This window comes from Sinohyriopsis cumingii, chromosome 5 (assembly GCF_028554795.1).
Source record: "Sinohyriopsis cumingii isolate HCF-2022 chromosome 5, ASM2855479v2, whole genome shotgun sequence".
In the NCBI taxonomy this organism is placed as follows: Eukaryota; Metazoa; Mollusca; class Bivalvia; order Unionida; family Unionidae; genus Sinohyriopsis; species Sinohyriopsis cumingii.
In genome coordinates, this window is record NC_142965.1 from 864,438 (window position 1) to 886,984 (window position 22,547).

General features: G+C 35.6%; 1 protein-coding gene across 1 annotated transcript in view; it reads right to left on the minus strand.

Moving 5' to 3' along the window:
- LOC149798509 (uncharacterized) overlaps positions 1 to 22,547 on the minus strand; it is an 83,636-nt gene that overhangs the window by 23,715 nt on the left and 37,374 nt on the right. Inside the window, exons 6-12 of the mRNA XM_089957118.1 lie at positions 19,341 to 19,454; positions 17,765 to 17,878; positions 13,327 to 13,440; positions 11,751 to 11,864; positions 7,313 to 7,426; positions 5,744 to 5,857; positions 4,534 to 4,647 (exon numbers count right to left, since the gene is read on the minus strand). Coding sequence (XP_089813244.1) covers positions 4,534 to 4,647; positions 5,744 to 5,857; positions 7,313 to 7,426; positions 11,751 to 11,864; positions 13,327 to 13,440; positions 17,765 to 17,878; positions 19,341 to 19,454 — 798 coding nt within the window. The remainder of the gene's footprint in view (positions 1 to 4,533; positions 4,648 to 5,743; positions 5,858 to 7,312; positions 7,427 to 11,750; positions 11,865 to 13,326; positions 13,441 to 17,764; positions 17,879 to 19,340; positions 19,455 to 22,547) is intronic.

The following is a 22,547-nucleotide window of genomic DNA, read 5'->3' on the forward strand; positions in this document are numbered from 1 at the left end:
TTTTAAGATTGTACTTGATAACATTAGGACACAGACACGAGGGCTCACAGAAGTTAGTGGTTTCTCTTGATAGAACAGTAAACATCGGATCTTCATATATTATCTGAGTATACGTGTATATTATACGTTCCTACCGAATGCCTTAAGAATAAAAGCTGGCGAATAGAGAGTAGCAGAGGTGTTTGTATTTGAATATTGTAATGAGAATTGATCTGCATAGAATATCATTTGGAAACCCTCTTTTCTGCATGAAACCTGGAATGTATAAAGAGAGCACAATCAGTCGATAAAACCCCATTTCAGTTATTACCCATCCAACCGTTTAAAGAGTTGCATAGCCTAGGAACCGTTAAGGCTCTTGCAAGTTCCATTATTTCCATATGGTGAACTAGCACATATATTCAGAACTGAAATGTTCATTGTTTACATTAACTCTACTTGCTTTTGAGTGCCGTATATGCTCTTTTCCTCTCTACTATGTATGTCAGATAGAATTGTTTTGGAACAGACTTTTTTCTGTTACAGTGTTTCCCGGAATACAGGTTCCTCGCAATTGCCAGCCGTAGTGAATTCCAAAACGCAGCAACAACACAATAACAAAACAAATAACACCGATGTCTATATTCAGTCTTCGACTAAATGCAATTTGAGCACATTGTATGTGAAGCATCTGTTTGGTAAATGAAACAAACGCAAAGCCAAATTAAAGCCTTAAGTCATAACTTAAACTCGTACAAATTCGAACAGAACTACAATTATGCTTGTGTTATATTATGCCCAAGCCATATAGTCTATCGGTATTTGTGAATGCTTTATCATTGATCAGAAAATGTTTACTAGCCTGTAGAGTCGTTGAAAACATAGCATCTTTATTAATTTATGCAACGAACCATGTACCAATTGCAAGCCTTACGACATTGACTTTTATTTTTACCTGGTTTCATTTCAATTAAATTTCCCACATGGTTTCTGGTCAGAGTTTGTTCTTCAGCAGAATATGTACGCTTGTTCAGGCTCATTAACAAGATAAATGTTACGATTAGAAACCATAAGTTCATTCCACAGTTTTAATCGCAAATTTGTCAAAGCCAATTTGGAAATAGACTACATTAACACCATTCTTCCTCTTCAGTGGTATACACCAAAATTCTAATAAACGCATGTTGACTGATAATCCTTGTTTTAAGCCTTAATAACATTTTCGATTTTATATACAAGGCATCCAAGATGCAGTGTGCAAGAATTTAGTCACATTTGAATACTGCGCTCATTCCGTTATGAACAGAACGCAATGAATAACTGTACCTTCTGTGCAGTTCCTGCCAATCCAACCGCTTGTACAGTTGCACGTGTATGAACCCATGGTGTTTACGCATGTAGCGTTATTTCCACATGGCGAAATGTTGCATTCATTTATGTCTGAAATGAAAGACAGGTCACCTTCAGGTAATTAGGTGCTGAATGTTTTCGTTTTCGTTTATGTCTTACATAAATATATACAGGTGTGACTAAGTCGGTCCAACTTTACATTATGACATTGTGCGCCCTGAAAAACGCAATTTACAAGCCCAGTCGATTTTAAGATTGTACTTGTTAACATGGGAACACAGACACGAGCATGGAGCGAGGGCTCACAAAAGTTAATGGTTTCTCTTGATAGAACAGTAATCGTAGTATCTTCATATATTATCTGAGTATACGTGTATATTATACGTTCCTGCAGAATGCCTTAAGAATAAAAGCTGGCGAATAGAGAGTAACAGAGGTGTTTGTATTTGAATATTGTAATGAGAATTGTTCTGCATAGAATATCATTTGGAACGCCCCTTTTGTGCATGAAAGCTGGAATGTATAAATAGAGCACAATCCGCCGGTATAACTGCATAGCAGTTACTACCCATCCAACCGTTTGAAGAGTTGCATAGCCTAGGAACTGCTAGGGTTAGTGCAAGTTCCATTATTTCCACATGGTGAACTAGCAGATACGTTCAGAAATGAAATGTTGATTGTTTAGATTAACTCTACCTACTTTTGAGTTCCGTATATGCTCTTTTCCTCTCTACTTTGTATATCAGATAGAATTGTTTTGGAACAGACTTTTTTCTGTTACAGTGTTTCCCGGAATACAGGTTCCTCGTAATTGCCAGCTGTAGTGAATTCCAAAACGCAGGAACAAACACAATGACAAAATAAATGACAACGATGTCTATATTCAGTCTTCAACTAAATGCAATTTGAACACATTGTATGTGAAGCATCCGTTTTGGTAAATGAAACAAACGCAAAGCCAAATTAAAGGCTTAATTCATAACTTAAACGCGTACAAATTCGGACAGAACGACAATTATGCTCGTGTTATATTATTGTATCCCTATTTGTGAATGTTTTATCATTGCTCAGAAAGTGTGTACTAGCCTGTAGAGTCGTTGAAACATACCATCTTTATTCATTTATGCAACGAAGCATGTACCAGCAGAAAGCCTTTCGATATTGACTTTTATTTTTATCTGGCTTCATTTCAATTAAATTTCCCACATGGTTTCTGGTCATAGTTTGTTCTTCAGCAGAAAATTTGCTTGTTCCGGCTTATAAACAAGAGAAATATTACGATTAGAGACAACAATTTCATTTCACATTTTGAGTCGCAAATTTGTCAAAGTCAGTCTGAAAATAGACTACATTAAAACCATTCTTCCTCCTCAATGGTATACACCAGAATTCTAATAAACGCATGTTGACTGATAATGCTGGTTTAAGCCTTAATGACATTTTCGATTTTAATATACAAGGTATCCAAGATGCAGTGTGCAAGAATTTAGTCACATTTGACTTCTGCGCTCATTCCTAACGATTCAAAAACGTTTTGAAAGAAACATTATGAACAAAACAGAATCAAAAAATTTACCTTCTGCGCAATTCCTGCCGATCCAACGGCTTTTACAGTTGCACTGGTATGAACCAGTGGTGTTAATGCATGTAGCGTTATGTCCACATGGTGAAATGTTGCATTCGTTTATGTCAGAAACGAAAAACAAATCAAAATACCCAAATTAGTTGATTGTAGGTGTCTTTTTTATTTTTCTTTCTTATATAAAAATTTGCAGGTTTCACTTAGTCGAAACCGAAACCAAAATTATATTATAATTTTGTTGTCTCTGCATACTGCAATTTATAAGCCCAATCGTATTTAATATTGTGATTCGTAGCGTTAGGACACTGGCACCCTCATGCAGTGAAGGCTGAAAGGGACAGTTGTCAACTCTACATTACTTTGTGAGTATATTATCTTCATATCAGAGTATACGTGAATGCTACACGTTTCTATATAAATCCCTAAGGACAAAAGCTCACACCCGAACGAATTGCAAAACTGATTAGCATTGGATATCATAATGTGGTTTGATATGCATGGTATATCACATTTACGCGGTATATGTATATGAAAGCTGATATTTATTAACATAGGACAACACTCGGTCATAACTCCCGTGCAGTTCCTACTCATGCAAATGTTTAAAGAGTTGCACTCATATGATCCGTTCCTGTTTGTGAAAGTTGCATTATTTCCACACCGGGAAATTATAACAAACATTCTGTGATGTAACGTTGATTTTATACATTATTTGTGCTTTTTCTGAGTGTCATTTATGCTCTTGTCCTCTTCATTATGCATAACAGAACGGAACGTTTAGGAGTAATTTTGGTTTGCTAGAATGTTTCCCAGAAGACAGTTTCCTCGCTCTTTGGAACCTTACCAAATCCAGACCGGCAGGAACAATTCAGTAACAAAATAAATGATGCCAATATCTATATTCAAGCGCCCACTAAATAGAACTTAAACATGTTGTATTTTGAAAATCTATTAGGTAAACGAAACAAACGCAAGGTCAAATTAAAATCTGAGTTCCCAATTTACGCCTGTACAAAGTCACCCTAAACCATAATGATGGTATTAAGATATTATGGACAAGTCGTATGCATCCTCGATGCTCGTCAATGCTTTCACGTTGCTCAACAAGTATATATAAACACGCAGACACACTGAAAACCTATCGTATTTATTCTTAGATGTAACAAAGCATGTATTAGTAGGAATGATTTAGAGAATCACTTTGAAATTTTATTTTATGTCAGTCATTTTCTTGTCCTGGTTATATTCAGTTCGACGTTTGTATTTTGGTCGAAAAAGAAGAGTTCCAACGGCTTATAAGCATCTTATATTTTACGTTTTGAAGCCCAAGATTCCTTTCACATGTTAATTCGCAAATTTGTGAAATTAAATTTTAACATAAACTACATTGATCAAACTCATCCCTTTCAACTGTTCAAATGGAATTTCCCATATGTGTATTTTACCATAAAACCTTGCTTTAAGCATTAGTACTAATATTCCAATAAAATATATAAGTATACAAAATGCCGTCCGAAAGATCTGAAATTTTCGCTCTTCACGTGTTTAAAGAATAAAACAACCTATACAAAACATAACATTTAAGCAAAATTTACATTAGGAAAATAACGCAATAGTATTACCTTCTGTGCAGTTCTTGCCAGTCCAACCGCTAGTACAGTTGCATATGTATGAACCAATGATGTTTGTGCATGTACCGTTATTTCCACATGGTGAAAAGCTGCATTCATTTATGTCTGAAACAACAAACAGGTCACATTCAGCTCATTAGTTACTGAGTGGTTTCTTTTTCTGCTTTCTCCTTATATTAATATATGCAGCTGTTACTCAGCCGGAACCGACATTACATCACGGATTTGTCCGTTTTGCATAGTGCATGTTCAAAACTTAATTCATTTTAAGGTTGCACCTGATAACGTTAGAACACATGCACAACAACATGCCATAGATTAATAAGATTTCTTGACTGCGTAAATGTTTAAACAATTTATCCTCATATATTTTCTGAGTATCAGTGTATGCTATAATCTGCTACAGATATGCTCTACGAAATAAATCTAACACGAAATGAGCAGCAAAATAGATTGTCCTTGAATTTCATTATGCGTTCGTTTCAACAAAGCACTTCTTTTAAAAACATTACATGTGCATGAAAGCATGGATTTATAAATATAAGAAAATCAACAGCTGTACCTTCCGTGCAGTTCCTACCCATCCATCCGTTTAAGCAATTGCATACATATGAACCGTTGGTGATCGTGCATGTTGCGTTATTTCCACATGGTGAACTAATACATACATTCAGGGCTGAAATGTAGATTGTATACATTACGACTACTAGGTGATCAGTCTTAAATATTATCTCTTCCTCTGAACTAAGCATATCAGGTAGAATTACATCGAAATCCTCGTTCATTTCTTCCTGCGCTTCCAGGAATAGAGTTGCCTTGCAATTTAGGACCATGCGAACCACATTAGCTCAAGAAGAACACAGTAAAAATATAATACGCCGATAAGTATATTTAGCCGTCCCCTTAATACAATTTGATTAGATTATATTATGTACCGTTTCGCTCAACCAAATAGTTGCAAAATCAAATTAAAGGATGAATTGATGTCTTCCGTGTATACCAGCTTTTAAACAAACACAATGATAGTAGGGATACTGCATGGACAAAAATAAATGCATCTTGACTGATAATCTTGGTTTAAGGCTTAATAACATTTTTGATTTTAATATACAATGTATCCAAGATGAAGTGCATAAGAATTTAGTCACAGTTGAATGCTGCGCGCATTTCATTATGAACAGAAGGCAAGTAATAACTTTACCTTCTGTGCAGTTCCTGCCCATCCAACCGCTTGTACAGTTGCACGTGTATGAACCCATGGTGTTTACGCATGTAGCGTTATTTCCACATGGCGAAATGTTGCATTCATTTATGTCTGAAACGAAAGACAAGTCACTTTCAGGTAATTAAGTGCTGAATGTTGTCGTTTTCGTTTATGTCTTACATAAATATATACAGGTGTGACTAAGTCGGTCCAACTTTCCATTATGACTTTGTGCGCCCCAAATAATGAAATTTACAAGCCAAGTCATTTTTAAGATTGTACTTGATAACATTAGGACACAGACACGAGGGCTCACAGAAGTTAGTGGTTTCTCTTGATAGAACAGTAAACATCGGATCTTCATATATTATCTGAGTATACGTGTATATTATACGTTCCTACCGAATGCCTTAAGAATAAAAGCTGGCGAATAGAGAGTAGCAGAGGTGTTTGTATTTGAATATTGTAATGAGAATTGATCTGCATAGAATATCATTTGGAAACCCTCTTTTCTGCATGAAACCTGGAATGTATAAAGAGAGCACAATCAGTCGATAAAACCCCATTTCAGTTATTACCCATCCAACCGTTTAAAGAGTTGCATAGCCTAGGAACCGTTAAGGCTCTTGCAAGTTCCATTATTTCCATATGGTGAACTAGCACATATATTCAGAACTGAAATGTTCATTGTTTACATTAACTCTACTTGCTTTTGAGTGCCGTATATGCTCTTTTCCTCTCTACTATGTATGTCAGATAGAACTGTTTTGGAACAGACTTTTTTCTGTTACAGTGTTTCCCGGAATACAGGTTCCTCGCAATTGCCAGCCGTAGTGAATTCCAAAACGCAGCAACAACACAATAACAAAACAAATAACACCGATGTCTATATTCAGTCTTCGACTAAATGCAATTTGAGCACATTGTATGTGAAGCATCTGTTTGGTAAATGAAACAAACGCAAAGCCAAATTAAAGCCTTAAGTCATAACTTAAACTCGTACAAATTCGAACAGAACTACAATTATGCTTGTGTTATATTATGCCCAAGCCATATAGTCTATCGGTATTTGTGAATGCTTTATCATTGATCAGAAAATGTTTACTAGCCTGTAGAGTCGTTGAAAACATAGCATCTTTATTAATTTATGCAACGAAGCATGTACCAATTGCAAGCCTTACGACATTGACTTTTATTTTTACCTGGTTTCATTTCAATTAAATTTCCCACATGGTTTCTGGTCAGAGTTTGTTCTTCAGCAGAATATGTACGCTTGTTCAGGCTCATTAACAAGATAAATGTTACGATTAGAAACCATAAGTTCATTCCACAGTTTTAATCGCAAATTTGTCAAAGCCAATTTGGGAATAGACTACATTAACACCATTCTTCCTCTTCAGTGGTATACACCAAAATTCTAATAAACGCATGTTGACTGATAATCCTTGTTTTAAGCCTTAATAACATTTGCGATTTTATATAGAAGGCATCCAGTGCGCAAGAATTTAGTCACATTTGAATACTGCGCTCATTCCGTTATGAACAGAACGCAATGAATAACTGTACCTTCTGTGCAGTTCCTGCCCATCCAACCGCTTGTACAGTTGCAGGTGTATGAACCCATGGTGTTTACGCATGTAGCGTTATTTCCACATGGCGAAATGTTGCATTCATTTATGTCTGAAATGAAAGACAGGTCACCTTCAGGTAATTAGGTGCTGAATGTTTTCGTTTTCGTCTATGTCTTACATAAATATATACAGGTGTGACTAAGTCGGTCCAACTTTACATTATGACATTGTGCGCCCTGAAAAACGCAATTTACAAGCCCAGTCGATTTTAAGATTGTACTTGTTAACATGGGAACACAGACACGAGCATGGAGCGAGGGCTCACAAAAGTTAATGGTTTCTCTTGATAGAACAGTAATCGGAGTATCTTCATATATTATCTGAGTATACGTGTATATTATACGTTCCTGCAGAATGCCTTAAGAATAAAAGCTGGCGAATAGAGAGTAACAGAGGTGTTTGTATTTGAATATTGTAATGAGAATTGTTCTGCATAGAATATCATTTGGAACGCCCCTTTTGTGCATGAAAGCTGGAATGTATAAATAGAGCACAATCCGCCGGTATAACTGCATAGCAGTTACTACCCATCCAACCGTTTGAAGAGTTGCATAGCCTAGGAACTGCTAGGGTTAGTGCAAGTTCCATTATTTCCACATGGTGAACTAGCAGATACGTTCAGAAATGAAATGTTGATTGTTTAGATTAACTCTACCTACTTTTGAGTTCCGTATATGCTCTTTTCCTCTCTACTTTGTATATCAGATAGAATTGTTTTGGAACAGACTTTTTTCTGTTACAGTGTTTCCCGGAATACAGGTTCCTCGTAATTGCCAGCTGTAGTGAATTCCAAAACGCAGGAACAAACACAATGACAAAATAAATGACAACGATGTCTATATTCAGTCTTCAACTAAATGCAATTTGAACACATTGTATGTGAAGCATCCGTTTTGGTAAATGAAACAAACGCAAAGCCAAATTAAAGGCTTAATTCATAACTTAAACGCGTACAAATTCGGACAGAACGACAATTATGCTCGTGTTATATTATTGTATCCCTATTTGTGAATGTTTTATCATTGCTCAGAAAGTGTGTACTAGCCTGTAGAGTCGTTGAAACATACCATCTTTATTCATTTATGCAACGAAGCATGTACCAGCAGAAAGCCTTTCGATATTGACTTTTATTTTTATCTGGCTTCATTTCAATTAAATTTCCCACATGGTTTCTGGTCATAGTTTGTTCTTCAGCAGAAAATTTGCTTGTTCCGGCTTATAAACAAGATAAATATTACGATTAGAGACAACAATTTCATTTCACATTTTGAGTCGCAAATTTGTCAAAGTCAGTCTGAAAATAGACTACATTAAAACCATTCTTCCTCCTCAATGGTATACACCAGAATTCTAATAAACGCATGTTGACTGATAATGCTGGTTTAAGCCTTAATGACATTTTCGATTTTAATATACAAGGTATCCAAGATGCAGTGTGCAAGAATTTAGTCACATTTGACTTCTGCGCTCATTCCTAACGATTCAAAAACGTTTTGAAAGAAACATTATGAACAAAACAGAAGCAAAAAATTTACCTTCTGCGCAATTCCTGCCGATCCAACGGCTTTTACAGTTGCACTGGTATGAACCAGTGGTGTTAATGCATGTAGCGTTATGTCCACATGGTGAAATGTTGCATTCGTTTATGTCAGAAACGAAAAACAAATCAAAATACCCAAATTAGTTGACTGTAGGTGTCTTTTTTATTTTTCTTTCTTATATAAAAATTTGCAGGTTTCACTTAGTCGAAACCGAAACCAAAATTATATTATAATTTTGTTGTCTCTGCATACTGCAATTTATAAGCCCAATCGTATTTAATATTGTGATTCGTAGCGTTAGGACACTGGCACCCTCATGCAGTGAAGGCTGAAAGGGACAGTTGTCAACTCTACATTACTTTGTGAGTATATTATCTTCATATCAGAGTATACGTGAATGCTACACGTTTCTATATAAATCCCTAAGGACAAAAGCTCACACCCGAACGAATTGCAAAACTGATTAGCATTGGATATCATAATGTGGTTTGATATGCATGGTATATCACATTTACGCGGTATATGTATATGAAAGCTGATATTTATTAACATAGGACAACACTCGGTCATAACTCCCGTGCAGTTCCTACTCATGCAAATGTTTAAAGAGTTGCACTCATATGATCCGTTCCTGTTTGTGAAAGTTGCATTATTTCCACACCGGGAAATTATAACAAACATTCTGTGATGTAACGTTGATTTTATACATTATTTGTGCTTTTTCTGAGTGTCATTTATGCTCTTGTCCTCTTCATTATGCATAACAGAACGGAACGTTTAGGAGTAATTTTGGTTTGCTAGAATGTTTCCCAGAAGACAGTTTCCTCGCTCTTTGGAACCTTACCAAATCCAGACCGGCAGGAACAATTCAGTAACAAAATAAATGATGCCAATATCTATATTCAAGCGCCCACTAAATAGAACTTAAACATGTTGTATTTTGAAAATCTATTAGGTAAACGAAACAAACGCAAGGTCAAATTAAAATCTGAGTTCCCAATTTACGCCTGTACAAAGTCACCCTAAACCATAATGATGGTATTAAGATATTATGGACAAGTCGTATGCATCCTCGATGCTCGTCAATGCTTTCACGTTGCTCAACAAGTATATATAAACACGTAGACACACTGAAAACCTATCGTATTTATTCTTAGATGTAACAAAGCATGTATTAGTAGGAATGATTTAGAGAATCACTTTGAAATTTTATTTTATGTCAGTCATTTTCTTGTCCTGGTTATATTCAGTTCGACGTTTGTATTTTGGTCGAAAAAGAAGAGTTCCAACGGCTTATAAGCATCTTATATTTTACGTTTTGAAGCCCAAGATTCCTTTCACATGTTAATTCGCAAATTTGTGAAATTAAATTTTAACATAAACTACATTGATCAAACTCATCCCTTTCAACTGTTCAAATGGAATTTCCCATATGTGTATTTTACCATAAAACCTTGCTTTAAGCATTAGTACTAATATTCCAATAAAATATATAAGTATACAAAATGCCGTCCGAAAGATCTGAAATTTTCGCTCTTCACGTGTTTAAAGAATAAAACAACCTATACAAAACATAACATTTAAGCAAAATTTACATTAGGAAAATAACGCAATAGTATTACCTTCTGTGCAGTTCTTGCCAGTCCAACCGCTAGTACAGTTGCATATGTATGAACCAATGATGTTTGTGCATGTACCGTTATTTCCACATGGTGAAAAGCTGCATTCATTTATGTCTGAAACAACAAACAGGTCACATTCAGCTCATTAGTTACTGAGTGGTTTCTTTTTCTGCTTTCTCCTTATATTAATATATGCAGCTGTTACTCAGCCGGAACCGACATTACATCACGGATTTGTCCGTTTTGCATAGTGCATGTTCAAAACTTAATTCATTTTAAGGTTGCACCTGATAACGTTAGAACACATGCACAACAACATGCCATAGATTAATAAGATTTCTTGACTGCGTAAATGTTTAAACAATTTATCCTCATATATTTTCTGAGTATCAGTGTATGCTATAATCTGCTACAGATATGCTCTACGAAATAAATCTAACACGAAATGAGCAGCAAAATAGATTGTCCTTGAATTTCATTATGCGTTCGTTTCAACAAAGCACTTCTTTTAAAAACATTACATGTGCATGAAAGCATGGATTTATAAATATAAGAAAATCAACAGCTGTACCTTCCGTGCAGTTCCTACCCATCCATCCGTTTAAGCAATTGCATACATATGAACCGTTGGTGATCGTGCATGTTGCGTTATTTCCACATGGTGAACTAATACATACATTCAGGGCTGAAATGTAGATTGTATACATTACGACTACTAGGTGATCAGTCTTAAATATTATCTCTTCCTCTGAACTAAGCATATCAGGTAGAATTACATCGAAATCCTCGTTCATTTCTTCCTGCGCTTCCAGGAATAGAGTTGCCTTGCAATTTAGGACCATGCGAACCACATTAGCTCAAGAAGAACACAGTAAAAATATAATACGCCGATAAGTATATTTAGCCGTCCCCTTAATACAATTTGATTAGATTATATTATGTACCGTTTCGCTCAACCAAATAGTTGCAAAATCAAATTAAAGGATGAATTGATGTCTTCCGTGTATACCAGCTTTTAAACAAACACAATGATAGTAGGGATACTGCATGGACAAAAATAAATGCATCTTGACTGATAATCTTGGTTTAAGGCTTAATAACATTTTTGATTTTAATATACAATGTATCCAAGATGAAGTGCATAAGAATTTAGTCACAGTTGAATGCTGCGCGCATTTCATTATGAACAGAAGGCAAGTAATAACTTTACCTTCTGTGCAGTTCCTGCCCATCCAACCGCTTGTACAGTTGCACGTGTATGAACCCATGGTGTTTACGCATGTAGCGTTATTTCCACATGGCGAAATGTTGCATTCATTTATGTCTGAAACGAAAGACAAGTCACTTTCAGGTAATTAAGTGCTGAATGTTGTCGTTTTCGTTTATGTCTTACATAAATATATACAGGTGTGACTAAGTCGGTCCAACTTTCCATTATGACTTTGTGCGCCCCAAATAATGAAATTTACAAGCCAAGTCATTTTTAAGATTGTACTTGATAACATTAGGACACAGACACGAGGGCTCACAGAAGTTAGTGGTTTCTCTTGATAGAACAGTAAACATCGGATCTTCATATATTATCTGAGTATACGTGTATATTATACGTTCCTACCGAATGCCTTAAGAATAAAAGCTGGCGAATAGAGAGTAGCAGAGGTGTTTGTATTTGAATATTGTAATGAGAATTGATCTGCATAGAATATCATTTGGAAACCCTCTTTTCTGCATGAAACCTGGAATGTATAAAGAGAGCACAATCAGTCGATAAAACCCCATTTCAGTTATTACCCATCCAACCGTTTAAAGAGTTGCATAGCCTAGGAACCGTTAAGGCTCTTGCAAGTTCCATTATTTCCATATGGTGAACTAGCACATATATTCAGAACTGAAATGTTCATTGTTTACATTAACTCTACTTGCTTTTGAGTGCCGTATATGCTCTTTTCCTCTCTACTATGTATGTCAGATAGAATTGTTTTGGAACAGACTTTTTTCTGTTACAGTGTTTCCCGGAATACAGGTTCCTCGCAATTGCCAGCCGTAGTGAATTCCAAAACGCAGCAACAACACAATAACAAAACAAATAACACCGATGTCTATATTCAGTCTTCGACTAAATGCAATTTGAGCACATTGTATGTGAAGCATCTGTTTGGTAAATGAAACAAACGCAAAGCCAAATTAAAGCCTTAAGTCATAACTTAAACTCGTACAAATTCGAACAGAACTACAATTATGCTTGTGTTATATTATGCCCAAGCCATATAGTCTATCGGTATTTGTGAATGCTTTATCATTGATCAGAAAATGTTTACTAGCCTGTAGAGTCGTTGAAAACATAGCATCTTTATTAATTTATGCAACGAAGCATGTACCAATTGCAAGCCTTACGACATTGACTTTTATTTTTACCTGGTTTCATTTCAATTAAATTTCCCACATGGTTTCTGGTCAGAGTTTGTTCTTCAGCAGAATATGTACGCTTGTTCAGGCTCATTAACAAGATAAATGTTACGATTAGAAACCATAAGTTCATTCCACAGTTTTAATCGCAAATTTGTCAAAGCCAATTTGGGAATAGACTACATTAACACCATTCTTCCTCTTCAGTGGTATACACCAAAATTCTAATAAACGCATGTTGACTGATAATCCTTGTTTTAAGCCTTAATAACATTTGCGATTTTATATAGAAGGCATCCAAGATGCAGTGCGCAAGAATTTAGTCACATTTGAATACTGCGCTCATTCCGTTATGAACAGAACGCAATGAATAACTGTACCTTCTGTGCAGTTCCTGCCCATCCAACCGCTTGTACAGTTGCAGGTGTATGAACCCATGGTGTTTACGCATGTAGCGTTATTTCCACATGGCGAAATGTTGCATTCATTTATGTCTGAAATGAAAGACAGGTCACCTTCAGGTAATTAGGTGCTGAATGTTTTCGTTTTCGTTTATGTCTTACATAAATATATACAGGTGTGACTAAGTCGGTCCAACTTTACATTATGACATTGTGCGCCCTGAAAAACGCAATTTACAAGCCCAGTCGATTTTAAGATTGTACTTGTTAACATGGGAACACAGACACGAGCATGGAGCGAGGGCTCACAAAAGTTAATGGTTTCTCTTGATAGAACAGTAATCGGAGTATCTTCATATATTATCTGAGTATACGTGTATATTATACGTTCCTGCAGAATGCCTTAAGAATAAAAGCTGGCGAATAGAGAGTAACAGAGGTGTTTGTATTTGAATATTGTAATGAGAATTGTTCTGCATAGAATATCATTTGGAACGCCCCTTTTGTGCATGAAAGCTGGAATGTATAAATAGAGCACAATCCGCCGGTATAACTGCATAGCAGTTACTACCCATCCAACCGTTTGAAGAGTTGCATAGCCTAGGAACTGCTAGGGTTAGTGCAAGTTCCATTATTTCCACATGGTGAACTAGCAGATACGTTCAGAAATGAAATGTTGATTGTTTAGATTAACTCTACCTACTTTTGAGTTCCGTATATGCTCTTTTCCTCTCTACTTTGTATATCAGATAGAATTGTTTTGGAACAGACTTTTTTCTGTTACAGTGTTTCCCGGAATACAGGTTCCTCGTAATTGCCAGCTGTAGTGAATTCCAAAACGCAGGAACAAACACAATGACAAAATAAATGACAACGATGTCTATATTCAGTCTTCAACTAAATGCAATTTGAACACATTGTATGTGAAGCATCCGTTTTGGTAAATGAAACAAACGCAAAGCCAAATTAAAGGCTTAATTCATAACTTAAACGCGTACAAATTCGGACAGAACGACAATTATGCTCGTGTTATATTATTGTATCCCTATTTGTGAATGTTTTATCATTGCTCAGAAAGTGTGTACTAGCCTGTAGAGTCGTTGAAACATACCATCTTTATTCATTTATGCAACGAAGCATGTACCAGCAGAAAGCCTTTCGATATTGACTTTTATTTTTATCTGGCTTCATTTCAATTAAATTTCCCACATGGTTTCTGGTCATAGTTTGTTCTTCAGCAGAAAATTTGCTTGTTCCGGCTTATAAACAAGATAAATATTACGATTAGAGACAACAATTTCATTTCACATTTTGAGTCGCAAATTTGTCAAAGTCAGTCTGAAAATAGACTACATTAAAACCATTCTTCCTCCTCAATGGTATACACCAGAATTCTAATAAACGCATGTTGACTGATAATGCTGGTTTAAGCTTTAATGACATTTTCGATTTTAATATACAAGGTATCCAAGATGCAGTGTGCAAGAATTTAGTCACATTTGACTTCTGCGCTCATTCCTAACGATTCAAAAACGTTTTGAAAGAAACATTATGAACAAAACAGAAGCAAAAAATTTACCTTCTGCGCAATTCCTGCCGATCCAACGGCTTTTACAGTTGCACTGGTATGAACCAGTGGTGTTAATGCATGTAGCGTTATGTCCACATGGTGAAATGTTGCATTCGTTTATGTCAGAAACGAAAAACAAATCAAAATACCCAAATTAGTTGACTGTAGGTGTCTTTTTTATTTTTCTTTCTTATATAAAAATTTGCAGGTTTCACTTAGTCGAAACCGAAACCAAAATTATATTATAATTTTGTTGTCTCTGCATACTGCAATTTATAAGCCCAATCGTATTTAATATTGTGATTCGTAGCGTTAGGACACTGGCACCCTCATGCAGTGAAGGCTGAAAGGGACAGTTGTCAACTCTACATTACTTTGTGAGTATATTATCTTCATATCAGAGTATACGTGAATGCTACACGTTTCTATATAAATCCCTAAGGACAAAAGCTCACACCCGAACGAATTGCAAAACTGATTAGCATTGGATATCATAATGTGGTTTGATATGCATGGTATATCACATTTACGCGGTATATGTATATGAAAGCTGATATTTATTAACATAGGACAACACTCGGTCATAACTCCCGTGCAGTTCCTACTCATGCAAATGTTTAAAGAGTTGCACTCATATGATCCGTTCCTGTTTGTGAAAGTTGCATTATTTCCACACCGGGAAATTATAACAAACATTCTGTGATGTAACGTTGATTTTATACATTATTTGTGCTTTTTCTGAGTGTCATTTATGCTCTTGTCCTCTTCATTATGCATAACAGAACGGAACGTTTAGGAGTAATTTTGGTTTCCTAGAATGTTTCCCAGAAGACAGTTTCCTCGCTCTTTGGAACCTTACCAAATCCAGACCGGCAGGAACAATTCAGTAACAAAATAAATGATGCCAATATCTATATTCAAGCGCCCACTAAATAGAACTTAAACATGTTGTATTTTGAAAATCTATTAGGTAAACGAAACAAACGCAAGGTCAAATTAAAATCTGAGTTCCCAATTTACGCCTGTACAAAGTCACCCTAAACCATAATGATGGTATTAAGATATTATGGACAAGTCGTATGCATCCTCGATGCTCGTCAATGCTTTCACGTTGCTCAACAAGTATATATAAACACGTAGACACACTGAAAACCTATCGTATTTATTCTTAGATGTAACAAAGCATGTATTAGTAGGAATGATTTAGAGAATCACTTTGAAATTTTATTTTATGTCAGTCATTTTCTTGTCCTGGTTATATTCAGTTCGACGTTTGTATTTTGGTCGAAAAAGAAGAGTTCCAACGGCTTATAAGCATCTTATATTTTACGTTTTGAAGCCCAAGATTCCTTTCACATGTTAATTCGCAAATTTGTGAAATTAAATTTTAACATAAACTACATTGATCAAACTCATCCCTTTCAACTGTTCAAATGGAATTTCCCATATGTGTATTTTACCATAAAACCTTGCTTTAAGCATTAGTACTAATATTCCAATAAAATATATAAGTATACAAAATGCCGTCCGAAAGATCTGAAATTTTCGCTCTTCACGTGTTTAAAGAATAAAACAACCTATACAAAACATAACATTTAAGCAAAATTTACATTAGGAAAATAACGCAATAGTATTACCTTCTGTGCAGTTCTTGCCAGTCCAACCGCTAGTACAGTTGCATATGTATGAACCAATGATGTTTGTGCATGTACCGTTATTTCCACATGGTGAAAAGCTGCATTCATTTATGTCTGAAACAACAAACAGGTCACATTCAGCTCATTAGTTACTGAGTGGTTTCTTTTTCTGCTTTCTCCTTATATTAATATATACAGCTGTTACTCAGCCGGAACCGACATTACATCACGGATTTGTCCGTTTTGCATAGTGCATGTTCAAAACTTAATTCATTTTAAGGTTGCACCTGATAACGTTAGAACACATGCACAACAACATGCCATAGATTAATAAGATTTCTTGACTGCGTAAATGTTTAAACAATTTATCCTCATATATTTTCTGAGTATCAGTGTATGCTATAATCTGCTACAGATATGCTCTACGAAATAAATCTAACACGAAATGAGCAGCAAAATAGATTGTCCTTGAATTTCATTATGCGTTCGTTTCAACAAAGCACTTCTTTTAAAAACATTACATGTGCATGAAAGCATGGATTTATAAATATAAGAAAATCAACAGCTGTACCTTCCGTGCAGTTCCTACCCATCCATCCGTTTAAGCAATTGCATACATATGAACCGTTGGTGATCGTGCATGTTGCGTTATTTCCACATGGTGAACTAATACATACATTCAGGGCTGAAATGTAGATTGTATACATTACGACTACTAGGTGATCAGTCTTAAATATTATCTCTTCCTCTGAACTAAGCATATCAGGTAGAATTACATCGAAATCCTCGTTCATTTCTTCCTGCGCTTCCAGGAATAGAGTTGCCTTGCAATTTAGGACCATGCGAACCACATTAGCTCAAGAAGAACACAGTAAAAATATAATACGCCGATAAGTATATTTAGCCGTCCCCTTAATACAATTTGATTAGATTATATTATGTACCGTTTCGCTCAACCAAATAGTTGCAAAATCAAATTAAAGGATGAATTGATGTCTTCCGTGTATACCAGCTTTTAAACAAACACAATGATAGTAGGGATACTGCATGGACAAAAATAAATGCATCTTGACTGATAATCTTGGTTTAAGGCTTAATAACATTTTTGATTTTAATATACAATGTATCCAAGATGAAGTGCATAAGAATTTAGTCACAGTTGAATGCTGCGCGCATTTCATTATGAACAGAAGGCAAGTAATAACTTTACCTTCTGTGCAGTTCCTGCCCATCCAACCGCTTGTACAGTTGCACGTGTATGAACCCATGGTGTTTACGCATGTAGCGTTATTTCCACATGGCGAAATGTTGCATTCATTTATGTCTGAAACGAAAGACAAGTCACTTTCAGGTAATTAAGTGCTGAATGTTGTCGTTTTCGTTTATGTCTTACATAAATATATACAGGTGTGACTAAGTCGGTCCAACTTTCCATTATGACTTTGTGCGCCCCAAATAATGAAATTTACAAGCCAAGTCATTTTTAAGATTGTACTTGATAACATTAGGACACAGACACGAGGGCTCACAGAAGTTAGTGGTTTCTCTTGATAGAACAGTAAACATCGGATCTTCATATATTATCTGAGTATACGTGTATATTATACGTTCCTACCGAATGCCTTAAGAATAAAAGCTGGCGAATAGAGAGTAGCAGAGGTGTTTGTATTTGAATATTGTAATGAGAATTGATCTGCATAGAATATCATTTGGAAACCCTCTTTTCTGCATGAAACCTGGAATGTATAAAGAGAGCACAATCAGTCGATAAAACCCCATTTCAGTTATTACCCATCCAACCGTTTAAAGAGTTGCATAGCCTAGGAACCGTTAAGGCTCTTGCAAGTTCCATTATTTCCATATGGTGAACTAGCACATATATTCAGAACTGAAATGTTCATTGTTTACATTAACTCTACTTGCTTTTGAGTGCCGTATATGCTCTTTTCCTCTCTACTATGTATGTCAGATAGAATTGTTTTGGAACAGACTTTTTTCTGTTACAGTGTTTCCCGGAATACAGGTTCCTCGCAATTGCCAGCCGTAGTGAATTCCAAAACGCAGCAACAACACAATAACAAAACAAATAACACCGATGTCTATATTCAGTCTTCGACTAAATGCAATTTGAGCACATTGTATGTGAAGCATCTGTTTGGTAAATGAAACAAACGCAAAGCCAAATTAAAGCCTTAAGTCATAACTTAAACTCGTACAAATTCGAACAGAACTACAATTATGCTTGTGTTATATTATGCCCAAGCCATATAGTCTATCGGTATTTGTGAATGCTTTATCATTGATCAGAAAATGTTTACTAGCCTGTAGAGTCGTTGAAAACATAGCATCTTTATTAATTTATGCAACGAAGCATGTACCAATTGCAAGCCTAACGACATTGACTTTTATTTTTACCTGGTTTCATTTCAATTAAATTTCCCACATGGTTTCTGGTCAGAGTTTGTTCTTCAGCAGAATATGTACGCTTCTTCAGGCTCATTAACAAGATAAATGTTACGATTAGAAACCATAAGTTCATTCCACAGTTTTAATCGCAAATTTGTCAAAGCCAATTTGGGAATAGACTACATTAACACCATTCTTCCTCTTCAGTGGTATACACCAAAATTCTAATAAACGCATGTTGACTGATAATCCTTGTTTTAAGCCTTAATAACATTTGCGATTTTATATAGAAGGCATCCAAGATGCAGTGCGCAAGAATTTAGTCACATTTGAATACTGCGCTCATTCCGTTATGAACAGAACGCAATGAATAACTGTACCTTCTGTGCAGTTCCTGCCCATCCAACCGCTTGTACAGTTGCACGTGTATGAACCCATGGTGTTTACGCATGTAGCGTTATTTCCACATGGCGAAATGTTGCATTCATTTATGTCTGAAATGAAAGACAGGTCACCTTCAGGTAATTAGGTGCTGAATGTTTTCGTTTTCGTTTATGTCTTACATAAATATATACAGGTGTGACTAAGTCGGTCCAACTTTACATTATGACATTGTGCGCCCTGAAAAACGCAATTTACAAGCCCAGTCGATTTTAAGATTGTACTTGTTAACATGGGAACACAGACACGAGCATGGAGCGAGGGCTCACAAAAGTTAATGGTTTCTCTTGATAGAACAGTAATCGGAGTATCTTCATATATTATCTGAGTATACGTGTATATTATACGTTCCTGCAGAATGCCTTAAGAATAAAAGCTGGCGAATAGAGAGTAACAGAGGTGTTTGTATTTGAATATTGTAATGAGAATTGTTCTGCATAGAATATCATTTGGAACGCCCCTTTTGTGCATGAAAGCTGGAATGTATAAATAGAGCACAATCCGCCGGTATAACTGCATAGCAGTTACTACCCATCCAACCGTTTGAAGAGTTGCATAGCCTAGGAACTGCTAGGGTTAGTGCAAGTTCCATTATTTCCACATGGTGAACTAGCAGATACGTTCAGAAATGAAATGTTGATTGTTTAGATTAACTCTACCTACTTTTGAGTTCCGTATATGCTCTTTTCCTCTCTACTTTGTATATCAGATAGAATTGTTTTGGAACAGACTTTTTTCTGTTACAGTGTTTCCCGGAATACAGGTTCCTCGTAATTGCCAGCTGTAGTGAATTCCAAAACGCAGGAACAAACACAATGACAAAATAAATGACAACGATGTCTATATTCAGTCTTCAACTAAATGCAATTTGAACACATTGTATGTGAAGCATCCGTTTTGGTAAATGAAACAAACGCAAAGCCAAATTAAAGGCTTAATTCATAACTTAAACGCGTACAAATTCGGACAGAACGACAATTATGCTCGTGTTATATTATTGTATCCCTATTTGTGAATGTTTTATCATTGCTCAGAAAGTGTGTACTAGCCTGTAGAGTCGTTGAAACATACCATCTTTATTCATTTATGCAACGAAGCATGTACCAGCAGAAAGCCTTTCGATATTGACTTTTATTTTTATCTGGCTTCATTTCAATTAAATTTCCCACATGGTTTCTGGTCATAGTTTGTTCTTCAGCAGAAAATTTGCTTGTTCCGGCTTATAAACAAGATAAATATTACGATTAGAGACAACAATTTCATTTCACATTTTGAGTCGCAAATTTGTCAAAGTCAGTCTGAAAATAGACTACATTAAAACCATTCTTCCTCCTCAATGGTATACACCAGAATTCTAATAAACGCATGTTGACTGATAATGCTGGTTTAAGCCTTAATGACATTTTCGATTTTAATATACAAGGTATCCAAGATGCAGTGTGCAAGAATTTAGTCACATTTGACTTCTGCGCTCATTCCTAACGATTCAAAAACGTTTTGAAAGAAACATTATGAACAAAACAGAAGCAAAAAATTTACCTTCTGCGCAATTCCTGCCGATCCAACGGCTTTTACAGTTGCACTGGTATGAACCAGTGGTGTTAATGCATGTAGCGTTATGTCCACATGGTGAAATGTTGCATTCGTTTATGTCAGAAACGAAAAACAAATCAAAATACCCAAATTAGTTGACTGTAGGTGTCTTTTTTATTTTTCTTTCTTATATAAAAATTTGCAGGTTTCACTTAGTCGAAACCGAAACCAAAATTATATTATAATTTTGTTGTCTCTGCATACTGCAATTTATAAGCCCAATCGTATTTAATATTGTGATTCGTAGCGTTAGGACACTGGCACCCTCATGCAGTGAAGGCTGAAAGGGACAGTTGTCAACTCTACATTACTTTGTGAGTATATTATCTTCATATCAGAGTATACGTGAATGCTACACGTTTCTATATAAATCCCTAAGGACAAAAGCTCACACCCGAACGAATTGCAAAACTGATTAGCATTGGATATCATAATGTGGTTTGATATGCATGGTATATCACATTTACGCGGTATATGTATATGAAAGCTGATATTTATTAACATAGGACAACACTCGGTCATAACTCCCGTGCAGTTCCTACTCATGCAAATGTTTAAAGAGTTGCACTCATATGATCCGTTCCTGTTTGTGAAAGTTGCATTATTTCCACACCGGGAAATTATAACAAACATTCTGTGATGTAACGTTGATTTTATACATTATTTGTGCTTTTTCTGAGTGTCATTTATGCTCTTGTCCTCTTCATTATGCATAACAGAACGGAACGTTTAGGAGTAATTTTGGTTTGCTAGAATGTTTCCCAGAAGACAGTTTCCTCGCTCTTTGGAACCTTACCAAATCCAGACCGGCAGGAACAATTCAGTAACAAAATAAATGATGCCAATATCTATATTCAAGCGCCCACTAAATAGAACTTAAACATGTTGTATTTTGAAAATCTATTAGGTAAACGAAACAAACGCAAGGTCAAATTAAAATCTGAGTTCCCAATTTACGCCTGTACAAAGTCACCCTAAACCATAATGATGGTATTAAGATATTATGGACAAGTCGTATGCATCCTCGATGCTCGTCAATGCTTTCACGTTGCTCAACAAGTATATATAAACACGTAGACACACTGAAAACCTATCGTATTTATTCTTAGATGTAACAAAGCATGTATTAGTAGGAATGATTTAGAGAATCACTTTGAAATTTTATTTTATGTCAGTCATTTTCTTGTCCTGGTTATATTCAGTTCGACGTTTGTATTTTGGTCGAAAAAGAAGAGTTCCAACGGCTTATAAGCATCTTATATTTTACGTTTTGAAGCCCAAGATTCCTTTCACATGTTAATTCGCAAATTTGTGAAATTAAATTTTAACATAAACTACATTGATCAAACTCATCCCTTTCAACTGTTCAAATGGAATTTCCCATATGTGTATTTTACCATAAAACCTTGCTTTAAGCATTAGTACTAATATTCCAATAAAATATATAAGTATACAAAATGCCGTCCGAAAGATCTGAAATTTTCGCTCTTCACGTGTTTAAAGAATAAAACAACCTATACAAAACATAACATTTAAGCAAAATTTACATTAGG